The 17,637-nt window shown below is 45.7% G+C and overlaps 1 protein-coding gene and 1 pseudogene across 1 annotated transcript in view; one reads left to right on the forward strand and one right to left on the reverse strand.

The window, feature by feature from the left end:
- The window catches only part of DNAI7 (dynein axonemal intermediate chain 7), a 562,546-nt gene that overhangs the window by 314,889 nt on the left and 230,020 nt on the right, over positions 1-17,637 (forward strand). The window contains exons 10-11 of the mRNA XM_086920321.1: positions 9,612-9,799; positions 12,667-12,841. Of these exons, the coding sequence (XP_086776447.1) occupies positions 9,612-9,799; positions 12,667-12,841 (363 nt within the window). The remainder of the gene's footprint in view (positions 1-9,611; positions 9,800-12,666; positions 12,842-17,637) is intronic.
- On the reverse strand, positions 4,064-5,862 carry LOC147751562 (uncharacterized; annotated as a pseudogene).

A 17,637-nucleotide genomic window follows, 5' to 3' on the forward strand; every position in this document is an offset into this window, starting at 1 on the left:
GCCTACGCGCTCCCAGGCAGACTGGGAGCCTGGTCCTGCTCTCTCCAGCCCCAGAAATGCACCTGGGGCTGGAGAGAGCTTAACTGCGCATGAGGGTTTGCCAACTTGAGACGGTCTGCAAAAACCCTCCTGTGCAGTGAAAGTAGGGCACTACCTCTCCCACACCAGCAGTATCGTCCCCTGGACCCGCCTCCAAGACTCATCCAGGGGGCAGGTCCAGAGGATTAAAATAAAGCGATAATAAAACGGGTTTAAAACGTGTTTTATTATGATTTTTATTTGAGGGTGGTGGCGAGGGCGACGCTCCTCTGCCTTAATGGAGGGGCAGCCGGTGGAAAATACGTTTTTTAAGCAGCGCTAGCAAATGCCAAATTGTTCCTCCATGCGTCTCTTGCTTCAAGGCAAGGATTGTCAAACAGGTCTATCAACATCTACCACTGACTCAAAGGTTGCATCTGAGTAACTTTCACACAACGCTTGGCAATCACCTGATGTGCCATCCCCACGTTCCTTTGGATTTAGGACTTTCTCTGGTCTGGGATCGGTTGAGAGCTCAGCGGGGTGAGCCAGGACTCATCTGGACAATGCCGTCCAGGGGCACATAGGGTTGAAGGGTCTGTTGTTTGGTTTCCCATTCCCAGACCGCCTCAGAATCAAAGAAGTGGCAGTGAGACCCATGAATGACCCTCAGCCGTGTGGAGGAGAGCAGCATATATTGAAGTGACATTGCCCTGATCTTCTGCTTAAGCACATGTTGTCGTGGGGCGAGTGCGGGCCGGAAAAACAGGCGTGGAGGCCGTATATAGTGGGCTATGTCTGTTTATTGGGTTGTGCACAAAGTCAAGGGTAGACAAGAGTCTGGGAGTGGTGTCTCCGACACAGAAGGTCCTTAGGTGCAGGTCCCACAGATGGCTCCTGGATGTGGTTGATGTCACGGGTGGATGTAGAGGGAGCGTCGTCCACCAGGGCACTCCGGCTCCTTCCACGGATGGTGGTTCCTCGGAGGCGTGCAAGGAGACATAGAAAAAGGACCGTTAGTCTGACCGTTCCCAACGGTACGAGTACCTAATGCCGTCACCGGGAGTGCGTAAGAAAAAGCGGACAGTGAGGGAGGTGGGGAGGGGAGTATACGGTCGGGAAGAAGAGGAGGGTGTCGGAGGATAGAGTCAGTGCAAGGCGTATCATAGAGGTGGCAGATCGTGAAGAAGTGCTTTACGCTAATTTACAGTGGTCAGGGTGGCTTTCTTCTATATACAGTGCTCCGTGAGTCCTAGAAGGGGTTGTGGGGGCAGTTTACACTAGGATTATTCACACTCTAAGTACACAGGAGGGGTTTGTTACTCACATGGTCCCGTCGTAGCTCTCCCTCGAGCTACGGCCGCTCTCCAGCGTCCTCCACAGGACTCCACCAGTCCTCCGTCCAGACCTCGTTGTCTTCTCCTTCTTCGTTCCGCTCTACAGGGGTGCCGCCGTCCGTCTTCTGCCACGAGTCGAACTCTCTGCACACACCGCCGCCGTTGTTTCCTCCTTTTCTTTTGTCCGCCGCTGGGTAGAGGGAGGGACTTCCGGGGTCACTTTGGAATCCTTCCGGTTTCCGGTCCTCCCGGATTGGGTCCTGCAATGAGGAAGAAAACAATGGTGTCCGGGTTGCCAGGAACGCCGTTGGCTCGGTCCGGGAGTCTCGGGACCTTGGGGGAAGCATCGGGGTACTCAAGGTAGGGACCGCCTTTGGTTCACATCCCCTTTCCCTAGCTGTCCTTCCTGTAGGGGGAGGGTATCTTGATAGGTAGTCGGCGTTACCCTGTTCAACGCCTTTCCTGTGCAATGTCTTGAACCTATAGGGTTGGAGGGACAAGAACCAACGTAACACCCGGTCATTATGTCCTTTGTTGGGGGCCATCCATTCCAAGGGGGCGTGGTCGGTTTACAGGATGAATTCCCGTCCATCTAGATAGTAGCGGAGGCTTTCTATTGCCCATTTAATGGCCAGTGCCTCTTTTTCTACGACCGCGTAGTTCATCTCCCTTGGAAACAATTTGCGGCTTAGAAACAGGATGGGTCGTTCGTCTCCATTGTGGTCGGGTTGGGACAGAACAGCCCCCGAACCTTGATCAGACGCATCAGTCTGGAGGATGAACGGCCGGGTATTATCCGGACTGATAAGGACAGGATCCGACAGCAAGGAATGTTGAAAATGAAAATGAAAATGATGGAAGGCTTTTAACATACGCGAGTCAGGGTGTTTCAGCGCCTCTTCGGCCTTTGTCGATTTTTTCAAAAGATCGGTTAGTGGGGCAGCCGTTTGGGAAAAGTCAGGGATAAATCTCCTGTAGTATCCCAAGAGACCGAGGAATGCACGTAGCTCTTTTCTTGTTCTTGGAAAGGGGATTGCTTGGATGGCTGTGATTTTATTGTTCTGGGGTCGGATTACTCCCTCACCTAACAGATAACCCAGGTACTTCACGGTTTGAGCCGCAAGGGTGGTTTTTGCTGGGTTAATGCTGAACCCATAAGAACCCAGGGATGAGATGACTTTATGTAGGTGATGTAGGTGTTGCCGCCAGTCATCGCTGTAGATGATTATATCATCCAAATATGCTCCTGCATACCGGGAATGCGGTTGCAGGACGAGGTTCATGGCTCTTTGAAAAGTAGCGGGAGCGCCATGAAGGCCGAAGGGCATCATTGTGAATTGATATAGTCCGTCGGGAGTAGAAAAGGCTGTTTTCTTCTTATCTTCTTCCCTCAATGGGATCTGCCAGTACCCCTTACAGAGGTCCAGGGTACTGATGTATTTTGCCTTTCCTATTCGTTCGATCATCTCGTCGACACGAGGGAGGGGGTACGTATCAAAGGAGGAGATTTTATTTACCTCTCGAAAGTCGATACAGAATCTGATCGAACCGTCCGGCTTAGGGACCAGTACAATGGGTGAATTCCAGCTACTGACGGATGGTTCGATGACCGGAAGGCGCATCATCTGTACTATCTCTTCTTGAATGACGGCTCTACGCGCTTCCGGAACCTGATAGGGTTGTTGACGTACCGTTTTTCCGGGCTCGGTTATGATGGCATGTTCGATTACCGAGGTGCGACCCGGGTAGGTAGAGAAGATCTTTTGTAACGAGCGTAAGGATGTCCGTAGATCCTGTCTTTGGTTTTCGGGGAGATCCGGATCAATGCAGACCTCATAAGACAAAGCTAGTTCGGGATTGGTACCTGTTAGTACAGGGAGAGGACCGACCCAGGCCTTTAGCAGATTCACATGGTAAATCTGGGTGATATGTCTGTTAGGGTCTGTTTCCACCTCATAGGTGACCGGTGTTACTTGTCGCAGGACAGTAAACGGGCCCTGCCATTGTCCCAGTAGTTTGTGATCCGAGGATGGGATTAAGAGAAGGACCAGGTCGCCTGGGGCAAAAGACCGGGGTTTGGTGCCTTTATCGTACTGGTGCTTCTGATTGGCTTGTGCAGTCGTCATATTCTGCCTGACTATATCCCGTATTTGTCCCAAATGTGTCTTGAGGTTTTCTACGTACTCAGTGAGCGGTCTGGTCTGGTCGGGTTCGGCCTCCCAGGCTTCTTTAGCCATATCCAACAGGGTTCGTGGGGGTCGCCCATATAGGAGCTCATAGGGCGAATATCCAGTGCTGCTCTGAACCTTGCAGCGGATCTCAAACAGAGCCAGGGGTAGCATCTCCTCCCACCTTCTGCTCTCAAGGTCCAACAGTTTTTTAGGGTAGTCTTTAGAGTGGCGTTGTAGCGCTCCACCAACCAATCTGTCTGGGGGTGGTAAGCGGAGGTCCTTATCTGCTTAATACCGAGTCGTGAACATACCTGCCTCATCAAGGTCGACACGAAGGGGGTCCCCTGGTCAGTCAAAATTTCTCTAGGGAAGCCTACCCTAGAGAAAATCGAGATCAAGGCTTTAGCAATGTTCTGAGTTGTAGGTTGTCTTAGGGGTACTGCTTCAGGGAAGCGGGTGGCGTAATCGACCAGTACTAAAGCGTATTGACAACCGGTTCTGGAGGGCAACAGGGGGCCTATAATGTCTATCCCTACTCTACTGAAGGGTATATCGATCAGGGGTAGAGGCTGTAAGGGCGCTCTCGGGGCTCGATACCTACTATTCTTTTGGCACAGCGGGCAGGTACGGCAGTACAGTTTTATTTGCTGGTAGACCCCTGGCCAATAGAATTTCTCCAAAATAGCCTGTACTGTCTTCTCGTCGCTAAAGTGGCCTCCCAGCAGATGGCTATGGGCGAGAAACAACACCTTGTCTCGGAAGGGTCCCGGGATCAGCAGCTGGGGTGGTTGTTGTGCCCCTCCCTTCCTGTACAAAAGGCCGTTCTTACTAAAGAAATAGGGACCTACTTGTAAAGGGTCTTCGTGGTCGAGATCACGACTCCAGGCATCTTGGAGGACAGGATCCTCCTGTTGGGCGGCTCGGAACTCCCTGTCGGTTTCCCAGGGGTGTTCTTCCACTCTGACGGGAAGGACAATGGCATGGTTCCTTTTCTCTTTCTTCTTTTGGGTTTTCGATTTGTATGGTTTGCCCGAAGCCTCTTGACTTAGTTGGTCGTGTGGAAATGAGGCATCCCACCACCATTTTTCCAGGGAATCAGTGGTCTCATGGAGAAGACGAGGTAGTCCAGGGTAATCACTGCCCAGTATCACTTGCTCCGGGAGGGACGGAATGAGGCCAACGGTGAGCGTAGTACCCTGATCAGTCGGGTGTTGAACACGAACCCTGGCGGTGGGGTACAGTTTTGTGTCTCAATGTACACACTGGATGGCTACCGTACCGGTCACTGGTCCCACAGGGTTTGGGAGCTCTTGTGGACGGAGTACACTTTGTCTGCAGCCTGTATCAGCAAGGGCTAGAACAGGGTGTCCCTCAATCCGTACTGGGCAATGAAATCTAGGAGGGCTAGGATCTGTGGGGAGGCATACGTAATTCCTGGCGAGACCCACCTCCATTGGTTCGTCTTTCTGGGGACACACTCGTGCAATGTGTCCATATCCTCCACAGTGATAGCACTGGGGACCGGGTGGGGGTGCCCGCGGTACAACCGGGTATGGGAACAAAGGGGGTAGTTCTGGCTTCTTGGGTAGTGGAGGTCTCGGTGTTCGGATCCCGGTGTGGGGCTGAGAACGATGTGTATGATCTTCTTTGGGCCTCTGAAAGTCTTGGGCGCGGCTGTAAGCGCTGGCGATTTCAACCGCACTCTCAAGGGTGAGACGGACGTGTTGGCGAACCCATTTTTGAGTTGAGGGATGCAGGGAAGCAAGGAATTGTTCCAAATATATTTTAGAGAGGATTTCTTCTTTCGTGGAGGAGGCAGGACGATCAGTCAGGTCCCGGATGCGAAAAGAGAGAGCCCTTGGTGTTTCCTGTGGCCCGTCTTTGGCTTGGCGGAGTCTCACCCTGTAAGTCTCATCATCTATACCAAGCCGTTCCAGGATACAAGTTTTTATATCGGCATAAGGGGTTTGGCCCTGTACGTTGGCCTGTTGATAGGCTGCTTGTAATTCACCGGTCAGTAGGGGTCTTAGATAATGTCCCCATCGATCAGGGGGCCAGGCAGCAGCTTGGGCCAGCCGCTCGAAATTTGTAAAAAAGAAGTCCGGGTCCTCTCCCGAGACGTATTTTTGAAGGACCACGGAGGGGAGGGAAGTGACCGGTCTTTGCTGGCCTAGTACGTCGGTGAGCTTTCCCATAGCTTGGTCCTGGGCCGCCCCCTGACCCTTCAATACGTCATGCAACTGGCCTCGGTCATCTTCGGCGGTTTTGAGGAATTGTTCCATCATTTTCCCCAGTTGTTCCTGGGTCTCTGCGAGCTTCTGTACTGCGGCCTCCATGCTTCCGGACAATCCCACTTCTGACACCAACTGTTGTCGTGGGGCGAGTGCGGGCCGGAAAAACAGGCGTGGAGGCCGTATATAGTGGGCTATGTCTGTTTATTGGGTTGTGCACAAAGTCAAGGGTAGACAAGAGTCTGGGAGTGGTGTCTCCGACACAGAAGGTCCTTAGGTGCAGGTCCCACAGATGGCTCCTGGATGTGGTTGATGTCACGGGTGGATGTAGAGGGGGCGTCGTCCACCAGGGCACTCCGGCTCCTTCCACGGATGGTGGTTCCTCGGAGGCGTGCAAGGAGAGATAGAAAAAGGACCATTAGTCTGACCGTTCCCAGCGGTACGAGTACCTAATGCCGTCACCGGGAGTGCGTAAGAAAAAGCGGACAGTGAGGGAGGTGGGGAGAGGAGTATACGGTCGGGTAGAAGAGGAGGGTGTCGGAGGATAGAGTCAGTGCAAGGCGTATCATACAGGTGCCAGATCGTGAAGAAGTGCTTTATGCTAATTTACAGTGGTCAGGGTGGCTTTCTTCTATTTACAGTGCTCCGTGAGTCCTAGAAGGGGTTGTGGGGGCAGTTTACACTAGGATTATTCACACTCTAATTACACAGGAGGGGTTTGTTACTCACATGGTCCCGTCGTTGCTCTCCCTCGAGCTACGGCCGCTCTCCAGCGTCCTCCACAGGACTCCACCAGTCCTCCGTCCAGACCTTGTCGTCTTCTCCTTCTTCGTTCCGCTCTACAGGGGTGCCGCCGTCCGTCTTCTGCCACGAGTCGAACTCTCTGCACACACCGCCGCCGTCGTTTCCTCCTTTTCTTTCGTCCGTCGCTGGGTAGAGGGAGGGACTTCCGGGGTCACTCGGGAATCCTTCCGGTTTCCGGTCCTTCTGGATTGGGTCCTGCAATGAGGAAGAAAACAATGGTGTCCGGGTTGCCAGGGACGCCGTTGGCTCGGTCCGGGAGTCTCGGGACCTTGGGGGAAGCATCGGGGTACTCAAGGTAGGGACCGCCTTCGGTTCACAGGGCATCATAGAGCTTGCATTGTTTTTGCGTCGATTGGTTATAGTACCAGAAGACCATGATGTGAGACGATAGAAAATGAAGCTTGCCATGGCTATAAGCTCAAAGAATGGCGTCCCAGTCAAAAAGGTAAATATCCTGGCACTGACAGGGCATTGTGGTACTCCAGGGGCGGAGGGAGACATTGTATCAGGGCTCGGTACATCCATTCAACCACAAACCGAGGCAACAGAGCCTATTCTGAAACCCATGACTTAATCCAGTCTTCAATAAAAGTCTGTGGTTGAGGGGTCTCCACTCCCTTGGGGAAGCCCACAAACCCCGAATGTTCCAACTGGAGCGATTTTTAGCATCTTCAGTTCTTGCCTTTAGGGTGCAAACAGTTGAGAGCAACATATTCACCGTGGTCTTGTGAGTTGTTGAATTAACTTCAAGGGTGGACACACTACTCTCTACCTATGTAACCCTCCCAACCGCACTGCAGAGATCTTGACAAAGGAGAGCAACGTCAAAACCAAAGTCACAACATTTTGACTCAAAGGCTTCCTGTGAGGCCTGGTTGACTTGTAGTATTTAGGTTGCATCCGCAGCAGTAGAGGGCAACAGGGTGTGTTCGCCAACCATCGGCTGCCTATTGGAGTCTGAGGGGCTTGTCGTGAATATGTTAATTTTGTATTGACCTCCCATCGTTGGGCCTTGTCCTTCCCCATTATACCCTGTGAAGTGGGGCTCTGAGCCACTCAATGTCTCAAGGGTCGAAAGATTGTTAAAATGTGGTAGAGCCGGACTTCACAGTTCTGTATAGTCAGTCATTCTGATGGTGGCGTCGATGATCTAGGCACCAGGCCTGCTTGCCCAGAGTGGGGACGGGCAGCACAAGCAGCCAGGGTGAAGGTCAATGGGAAGAGGTGTGGCGCTGTGGCCAGGGTGACTGACACCGGATGCTGGGGCTCACAGTTTGATCCCCGGCACCAGTGGCAGGTCAGCCCAGCATCATGTGACTCTGGGCAATAGCTCATTTAATCTTCCAGCCGGCCCCCAGCGCCGGGATGCCTACAGGTAGCTGTGCGCTTTACAAATACTGGATTTACATTTTTAACGGCTAGAAAGATGGGGGGCTCATAGCGGAATGACATGGGGAAGATTACCTTGGTTCTGTTTTAGTCCCACATGTAGCCACCCCAGAGGTATCTACGTGTCCAGCCATACAACATTCCACCTGATCAGAGGGGGATCACCAGTATCATGTCCCTGGCCTGCTTACCTCTAGGTCCTCAAAGATCCATCATGAGTAGCTAGGGTGAGAGCCCACCAGGTGGGCCAGGTGCTCAACCGGGAGGTGGGAGGCCCCTACTCACTGCCTGCAGGTCGAAATGCAACAGTCTAGTGCATTTGGGGCAAAGTGCCTCTCAGGTCTGCATGTATGCGCCATCCATAGAGGCCCTGAGTAAAACAATGGCGGAGAAAAGACCTTGCCACATCCAGGGCCATAGGTCTCTTGGGCTCTCCCTTCGCATCTGGTCCCCCTGATTTCCCATGGCAGCTCAGTAAGTAGGGTCTACGGAGGGAGCTGGGGGGGGAGCCCAGGTTATACCTCTGATACCATGCATTGTTCGCGGTCAGTTGCCATCCGACCTTCAGCCATGCCTTTAGGCATGCCCAGTTGAGTGGAGTGAAGTCACTCAGGAGGAACCCTCCTGACTCAGCAGCGCTTCACTTGGCATCACTGCTTTGCCCCATTGGTCATCCTCTGCCACCGTAGCTGTGCCCATCTCAGGCGGGAGGACAGCCAAATGCTCCCTTTAGTGTCTGCAGTTGGGCACCATTTAGAAAAATTGTAGCAAGGCCCATGGCAAACTGCGCCAACTCAGGGGTCCCAACAGGGCGCAATCCGTCTCTGCCTGATCAGGCCGATGCCAAAGGAGTATAGGCTAGGGCTGGAGTGGTGCCTTGGTGACCAGGGCTTCAGACTAGATGGGATGGTGGAGAAGGTCCATGGAGTGTCACTAAGAGGCATCTGCCATGTTGGCTGCTTTGGCCACGCCTCATCATAAAAACTTTGCACCAGAAATGTAGGAGTTGGGTTCTCTCTATGGCTTGCTTACTAACTCTTGTAAATTTAAGAGAAAATACCTGGTGGGCCCCTTTAATGTATTAACAGCCATGAGATGCAAATACCTTCTGTCTTTGTCTTACAGTACTACAAGGAGATGGTGCACTAAATAAATGTTGAGGACCTGGATAGTGCCATTAACGTGCTGTTTTACTTGTTATTCCTATATCATTTTCCTATTTGTCTTTAGTGATGTGTAGTGTCTTTCGTGTAATGATGCATTTTGGAGCAAGTATTTGTATTTCTAATGGGAAATCTTTGGTGTAGGGCACAGGAAGGAGGTATCACCCTTCAGGAACAAATATGCCCTTTTATATTGCATTATATCACACAGTACTGCCAAGAATTGTCAACCATTTTGTAAGTGTATTTAGATCTTATATTAGTGCGGTGCCCCTGTAGATTCACTCACATTTATGTAAAATGTATATATTTTGATGACCTTTGTATGTGCTTTTAAGGATTATCATTGTCTGAAATTAACTGATTGATTATGATGAATTATGATGTATGGATTCTTCCAAGAGATCTAGAACCTTGATAATCTAAAACAATCTTTAAGATAAAGAAAATATTATTCTTTATTTGTTTAGTAATCAGCTGTACTTTATTAATGCTTAGTTAATGAACCAACACCAGGAATGGATTACACAGCACCAGAGTCTGAGGTCAGAGGGAATGAAGATGAAGCCATCGAAGAAGGTGTGGTTGATTTGCGCCAGTTCACACCCCTTGGTGGGTTGTATTATCTCCATGTACTGAAGCTCCCACCTCAAGCTAAACATGTTAATGGATGGACAATGTTAGAGGTAAGTTTTGTAGCCTAAAGAAATGCTTTGGTAAATACCTTTGTCTGACAGTTTGGAACCCGAAATTAGTAACAATGGTTTATTCAAGCAATCCATTTTCAAGAGAAATGACCTATGTAATATCACCATAATACTCTTCAGATCTTCATTTTAGATTGTGGAAAATCCAGATTTATTAACTTGATTGTGTATTTCGAATATGTGCTAAATTTGGTTTCAAAATTCTTCAGGCTAGCAGTGCAACTCCCTTGGTGCTTTTGGATATTACAGACATAGGACTATAGTGTGTCTTCACCACTGGATGTCTGTGGGACTAGTTTCCTTTTAAAACACAAATAAATCCTGAGGTTCCGTGTAAAATATGTGCTTATTAAAAGGAGTTTATTCAAGCAATCCATTTTCAAGAGGAATGACCTATGTAATATCACCATAAGACTCTTTAGATCTTCATTTTAGATTGTGGAAAATCCAGATTTATTAACTTGATTGTGTATTTTGAATGTGTGCTAAATTTGATTTCAAATTCTTCAGGCTAGCAGTGCAACTCCCTTGGTGCTTTTGGATATTAAAGACATAGGACTATAGTGTGTCTTCACCACTGGATGTCTGTGGGACTCGTTTCCTTTTAAAACACAGCGAGGCCACTATAAGACCAGGGATGAAGAAGTAAAACAATTAACAAAACAAGTCAACAAGCCTTAGCTTTTTACACATCCTTTATCTGGAATTACCTGTCTGTTTCCAACCCTGCTCAAAGTTAGGAAACTGCTGAAGACACCTCTTTAAAAACACAACGTGATGTAGTAACACTTCACCTCCACTCTAAGAACTCAATTTCCATTCCAGGCACCCATTAACTGTATCCTTTTACCCTGTACAGCACTCAACTCGCCTTTTAGCTAGGTTTGCTCTAAATAAATACTACCTACATACAAGGTACTTAAAAGTGACTTCCTTATGAATTGCTTGTCATGATACATTTACAAGTCAGTTTTAAGTGTACATTAAAGAGATAAATTCTCTTTGCTGAGCTCTGTACCCATGAAGCATGACCCAGTACATGAACATATTAAAGGTATGATCATTTATATAATAAAAAGTGTTTACATTCGTTTTTTTATAATTGGATAATTTCTTGTTCAGTTTAAAATTCGATTTCTATGTCCAAAGGCATTGGGGTAGGGGACCCATGCATCAAGACCACAGACCTGCGGTCCGAGGTGAGCCTGGGTTACCAATCACAATTTACTTCATGTCTCCTTTAATTTTCAATTTCTTAGCACTCATCCAACATTGGACAGCTATTAGAAAAGCCTTAATGGTATTCTAAAGTTCATTTAGAAGTTCACCAAAACTGAACAGGAGTTACGTGCCATCTACATAAGACACATACACCTGTCCAAATGAGTGTACCAGATGTTTCAAAGGTTAAATGTAGATATTAAATCGAAATGGAGACAAGGGGTATCCCCATGTGACCATGAAATGAACTTGTCTCCTTTTAGATCTGAACGAGCAAAGTTTCAAAACCTGAATGTGATCCTGCAGAGAAGAGTTGAACCAACTCAGAGCACAACCTCTCAGCCCAACACATGACACACACTTAACCAAAGTAATTGAATGAGATCATGTCAAATGTGGTTTAAAGATCTAGGAACAAAATTCCTGCAGGAATGCCCTCATCTGTATTTAATCTGAGGATATTGAGAACTGAGACTAGTGCAATTTCTGTCCCCCATTCCAGGTATAACGGCAAACTGGCCCATATCTAGAAGACTATGATTTCCCAAGTGTGCGGTTAGCCATCCGGCTAGACATTTCCCTCTGATTTTGGCAAGCAATGGGAGTAATGAGATAGGTCTGTAGCTGAAAGGGAGCATAGGATCCAGATAAGGCTTTTTTAGAAAGGGGTTTACTTTGGTTTCTTTCCATACCAGAATGAAAAGGGAGATTTAGTATATTAAATATTGATCGGACTGACTTATGTAGCATTTTGGGTGGGGGGGAACATTTCATAGGGTGAGTCAGAACTGACAGAGTCCACTAATTTTGAAAACTTGTGGTTTTCATAGGTCATAAAATGTAAGATCTTTTCACATCTTATAATGGAGCACTAGATGCTTGCCTGATTTAAAATTGCTGGGGTCTGATTAGAATATCTGGGTGGATCCTCTCACTGAGAAATTGCTGAATGACTATCTGAATGGCAGTTAAGTAAAGTTTTACCTCCTACCACATGTTGGTCTATGTATGGGATTAAGCCAATGGTGTGTTACTCTGGGGACTGCACTCTGCAGTTCAGGATCAACAACCAATACCAGACCCTCATACCTCTCACTTTTACAAAAAGGTTTATGTCCTAATTGAAATTCCCACTATCCCCAGCCAAACACTACAAGCCTTGCCGGTCACAATGTTTAATGGCATATTAACACAAATCGCTTATCTTAGTATTTTCAGCAATTTGTGGCTTTACTCTAAAGCTTGTTTATGATTATATTACAGAAATGTTATAAATTTGCTCAAAAACTAAAATCTTGGTTGCTGTCTAAATAACATATTCAACTCAATCTAGTTTTATTTTTTGCCCTATTTTCTTAACCAAATACTACATTACTACTAGTGATTTGTTTAAAATGTTTAGTTTCATTATCCATCAATATTTCCTTACAATATGTAGGCACAGATTACAATGTGACTGAGTGTTTTTATGTACCATATAATTTAAAGTTTATGCAGTGTCATGAGTAAGATTAAAAAAATAGCTATAGTCCATTTTAAAGGTGCATGACTTCTGTTTAGTAATGGTATACTCTGGCTCATAGAGACTGGTACTAATTATTTAAAAATGTCCATTGTATTTTCAGTTAGTAGAAGGTTTGCAGCACTATCAATATCCTCCAAATACAGTAAGCACCAGTGATTTCAAAGAAGAGAAAGAAAACGATCTTTCAACTTATCCTCCAGTTGGAATACATTTTAGGGTTCCTAGTAATGTGGTATTTTTCGAGGAACCACAAATCGCAAGATGGGATCTCAAAGGTATAGTAAATATCCATGTTTATAACTTCTGCCATCACAAGGCTCATTCTTTCACATTCACTATTATCCCACTACCTACAATTGATTGTATGTTTTTGGTCTGGTCCTATGGCAGGTTGCACAATTGAAGCCAGTGGAAAGGTCTATTAAGTTGAGGGCCGTTGTATATAATTTTTAGATAATGAAGTCCTGTTCCTCTTAAGTCATCTGATCGATCTTCTTTGAATTGATAAACATCAGAACAGCTCCAGGTGCGCTATGCCAAAACACATTTAACTGTTTCGATTTTGAAGTTAAGTTTACACAGAACAATGCCTGTCTAAAAGTAGTATGTTCTGTTATTTTTTAGTGAATGTCAATAAGAATCACATTTTACAGAAATACTTCTCTTGAACTAAGGAAACCCATTTTAAATCCACTAAAAAAGTAAACATGCACGATTTTCCAAGAAAATGTATGCAATATGTATGTGTGTACAACTCTATATGGTGTTACTGTAGCGCAAACCTAGCCAAAAGGCTTGAAGTCTGCGAGTAATAGGAGAGCAAGCTGAAATGTGAATGCTTAGTACACTGTGATGCAGTGTTCTATAAAGAGGTGAGTCTTTAACTGTTTGCTAAATGGGAGCAGTGTTGGTGTTATGCAAGGATCTTGTTCCAGATCTTGGCTACATAGATTTCAACCACCACATTACAGATGGTGGACTTTGTTGCCGCTTCTATCTGGTACATTTGTTGCCATGATTAATTTCTGAAGCTGGGGACTGCCTACAAGTTTAATATGTATATTATCTGCAGTATCTCAAACTCAATAGTATGAAACTAGATTTACAGATTTAAAGTACTTGGGCTTGCAGATATTACCTACATGTTCCTTCTACACAAATATAGACCTCAAATGGTCTCATGGATGTTTACCTTTTGGAGACCCAAAAGTTGACAATTTACACGCATCAGCCCATTTAAAGTAAAACTATTTGTATTACAATCCTTTGTGTTCTTACTTTTATGATTTTTGTTGTTAAAATGGGTTTTATTATTCACCACATGGGACCTTTTTGTGAATTTAAATATATCAGACACTTGTAAGTCTTATCTGGTGATTTTTTTTGTACGTATGTGATCTTTCATTTATTTCTTTTTACTTCCTTACTATTTGTGTATTCAGAAATCCTACTGCGAGAAATTCAATATTTCATGCGCACAGCTTTCATCCTCAGCACACCATTACCAGCATTCCATTCGGAGAATTTATCTGAATACGTAGTGCATGCAGTACAGAGAAGGACCTTGCCAAACATCAGCTAGAAGCCAAATAGATTTCTGGAAAGAGGGTACAAGCATAATAATTTGTATATGTCCATGAAGAAAGCTAACAGCAATGACAGGAACATACTATTGAACCCAAGTAGGAAGGTGGAGTCTGTTGAGAAAATATCATGCACCAACACATTAGAGATCAGTAAATCCCCAATAAGACTTATCACATATACAGCAAACAAGGTACCAATCAGGGCAATAATCAATAATCAATGGCCCATTATTCTCAACGATGCCACTCTCAGACAATTGCTACCAAAGAGGGCTAATTTCACTGTTTGCAACGCTTTTTCCATGCGTAATGAATTGGTCAAAACTAGTCCCGAAGTCGAGAATAAAATACGTTGGTTGTCACTGAAGCGAGGTTTTTTTAAATGTACCACATGTCGGGCTTGCAAATTTGGCATTAACACCACCTTCAATTGTACAGCATTTTCCACCAAAAGCATTGAGCTTCTAGGGGCACTAAACGTACAGAACAGACCATGCTATATATGTGCTGCAATGCAATTGTGGTCTACGCTACGTTGGTACCACCTTGTTGCAAGTATATGTAAGGATCTTGCAGCAAATGCGTGCAATAGTGAACTCTGATCCTAAGGTACCCGGTCCTATGATTACACCTTAACTCCAGTGTAAGGAGTTGGTCAGGAGACCTAAGCAAGCGCAGTTAGCCAGAGGGAGCCCAGGCCCATAACAACGGCTGTAACACTCTGCAATATGCTTATAGGTGAGATGAGGACAAAAAAAAAAAAATAGTGAACTCGGATCCTGCATATCCATTAGCCAGGTATTTCAAGGCTGTACAGAGCAACAATATGAGTAATATTCAATATTTTGTCATCGATGCTGTACAGATAAATGAAAGAGGAGGAAACCAAGGAAAAAACACTCAGCAAATTGGAATCAAAATAAATAATGGAACTGGACTCTAAGAACCCTTTAGGTTTGAACATTGGACGGATTTGCATAAATATTCATGATAACATTGCAATACTTAGCCTCCCATTGATTCCCTATCTCTATTTCTACTTTTAGTTCAATTTTTCACATCTACTTTAGCATAAATCAACATTTTTTCCTGTGCTTCATTCAACAATATGGCCTTGGCAGTAGATAGTTGTGGGTCCCCCTCTTGGCGTTTTATTATGAAGCAATAATATTTTCCTCAGCTGCTAAGTACTTGTAGTATAAGATTTTAACTTGCTGGACTTTACTTTTGTTAAGTCCCAACATCACACCCTGAAAAATACTTTAATTATTATATTTTGCACAATTTGCAATTTAGCGCGAATAGCACTTTAGCATGGAATTTGATTACTGTACTGTAAGAGTAATTGTGTGCAATATGAACTTTACTTTGTGATATTGGCCTATGCATTTTTTACATTCGTTTTCTAGTAGTAGTACCATTGAGTAATATTATGTATTAGTACATTTTATCTGGAATTACATATTTTATATTTTTAAATGCAATTTTAGATGGCAAAGAGTACCAAAGAAACCCCAACATCTATGATCAACATTAGTGTTACAAAATTTTAGATTGTATAGTTTCGCACATGTATTTGATGAACTGATATATTTTAACAGCATGTATTTGTACACATCATATGGTTTACCCTGAAGAAAATGAGTATGCTATCTTTGAATGGCATGTGTTTATCTACTTACGTGCTACAATCTATTTTCCATGACTATTAGTGTCATCACTGATCACATGGTTTGTTTTTCACTCTTTAAAAAAGCCTGTATAATTAGTGTGGCCAAAACGCTTCAAGGGCAGCACAAGCTAAAATAAAAACTTCTTAATATCAGCACTGCAAATCTGGATTCAGTACCTGCTTTGGGCACGAAGGTGGCTCCTTCCGTTTTATAGACCCCTCACCCGGAAGCTGACCGATTTCCTTTCGAGCCGTCCATGGAAACTGCTTCAGAAGAAGCTTTACGGATAGGCCCCCTGCTTTGACTTGGAAGCACATTCAAGCAGTGTCAGGGGTGATTTACGCAAGACGGAGGTCTCGCGAAATCACCTAACTACACGCGGTAAGTGAATTGGCACACAGCAGGAGGGGAGGTACTAGAGTGCTGTTACAGACTGTTGGAGCTTAAGCACCGACCGCCTGTAGTTAAAGCGCTTTACTGCGGTGCAATGTCCGAAGACGCACTACATGAGCGAGAACTAGCAGCTGAAGAGTTATTTTTAAATCTGCCGATAATGACAGAAGGGGGCAGCAACACAAATAAGAAAGATAAAACCAATAACAATGATGTATAAAGCCTTATGAGAACAGTAGAATAGAATAGCATAAGTGAATTAACCAAAGGGTGGGAGGTCAAATCTTTGGAAAAATATCATGGAGTTGGCAGGATCCAGAGGGGCTTATGTATCATGTTCGGGCCTAGTTTTGAGAACCCTAACCCGCTCCAACTAAAAAAGTGGGAGGAACTGTACCTCTCTTCCCTCTTTTTCCACCGCTCTTCCCTCGGTCTGCACCTCTGTTGCTTCTTTCTGTACTTCTCTTGCTTCTTTCTGTACCTTTCTTGCTTCTTTTTGTACCCCTCATGCCTCTTTCTGCATCCCTCTTCCCTCTTGCCTCTTTCTCCACCCTTCTTCCCCCTTCTTCATCTCTGTTGCTTCTTCTGCACCTCTCTTGCCTCTTTCTCCACCCCTCTTCTCTTTTTCTGCACCTCAGTTGCTTCTTTCTGCACTTTTCTTGCTTATTTCTGCATTTCTATCTTGCGCCTTTCTGTGCCTCTCTTGCTTCTTTCTGTATTTCTCTTGCTTCTGTGTGCACTAATCTTGCTTCTCTTTTACCTCCTTTGCCTCATACTGCACCCTTCTTGCCTCTTTCTGCACCATTCTTCACCCTTTATGCACTTCTCTTGCCTCTTTCTGCACTCCTGTTCCTGCTTTCTGCACCTCTCCTTCCTGTTTCTGCACTAATCCTGCCTCTTTTTGGACCTCTGTTGTTTCTTTCTGCACTTCTCTTACCTCTTTCTGCAACCCCTCTTGGCTCTTTGTGGACCTCTGTTGCTTCTTTCTGCGCTTCGTTTGCTTTTTTCTGCAACTCTCTTGCTTCTTTCTGCACCCCTCTTGTCTCTTTCCGCACCCTTCTTCTCTTTTTGTGCATCTCTCTTGCCTCTTTATGTACCCCTCTTACCTCTTTCTGCACTTCTCTTCCCTCTTTCTGTACCCTTCTTGCCTATTTCTGCACCTCTGTTCCTTCTTTCTGCACTTCTTTTGTTTCTTTCTGAACATCTTATGCTTCATTCTGTGCCTCTCTTGCCTCTTTGTGCATTTCTATTGCTTCTTTCTGCATCTCTGTTGCTGCTTTCTGCATCCCTGTTGCTGCTTTCTGCACCTCTCTTGCCTCTTTCTCCACCCCTACCTTCTTTCTGCACCTCTGTTGCTTCTTTCTGCACTTGTCTAGCTTCTTTTTGTACCCCTCTTGCCTCTTTCTCCACCCCTTCCAC

The sequence above is a fragment of the Lissotriton vulgaris genome, chromosome 1_1, assembly GCF_964263255.1.
Source record: "Lissotriton vulgaris chromosome 1_1, aLisVul1.2, whole genome shotgun sequence".
Lineage (NCBI taxonomy): Eukaryota > Metazoa > Chordata > Amphibia > Caudata > Salamandridae > Lissotriton > Lissotriton vulgaris.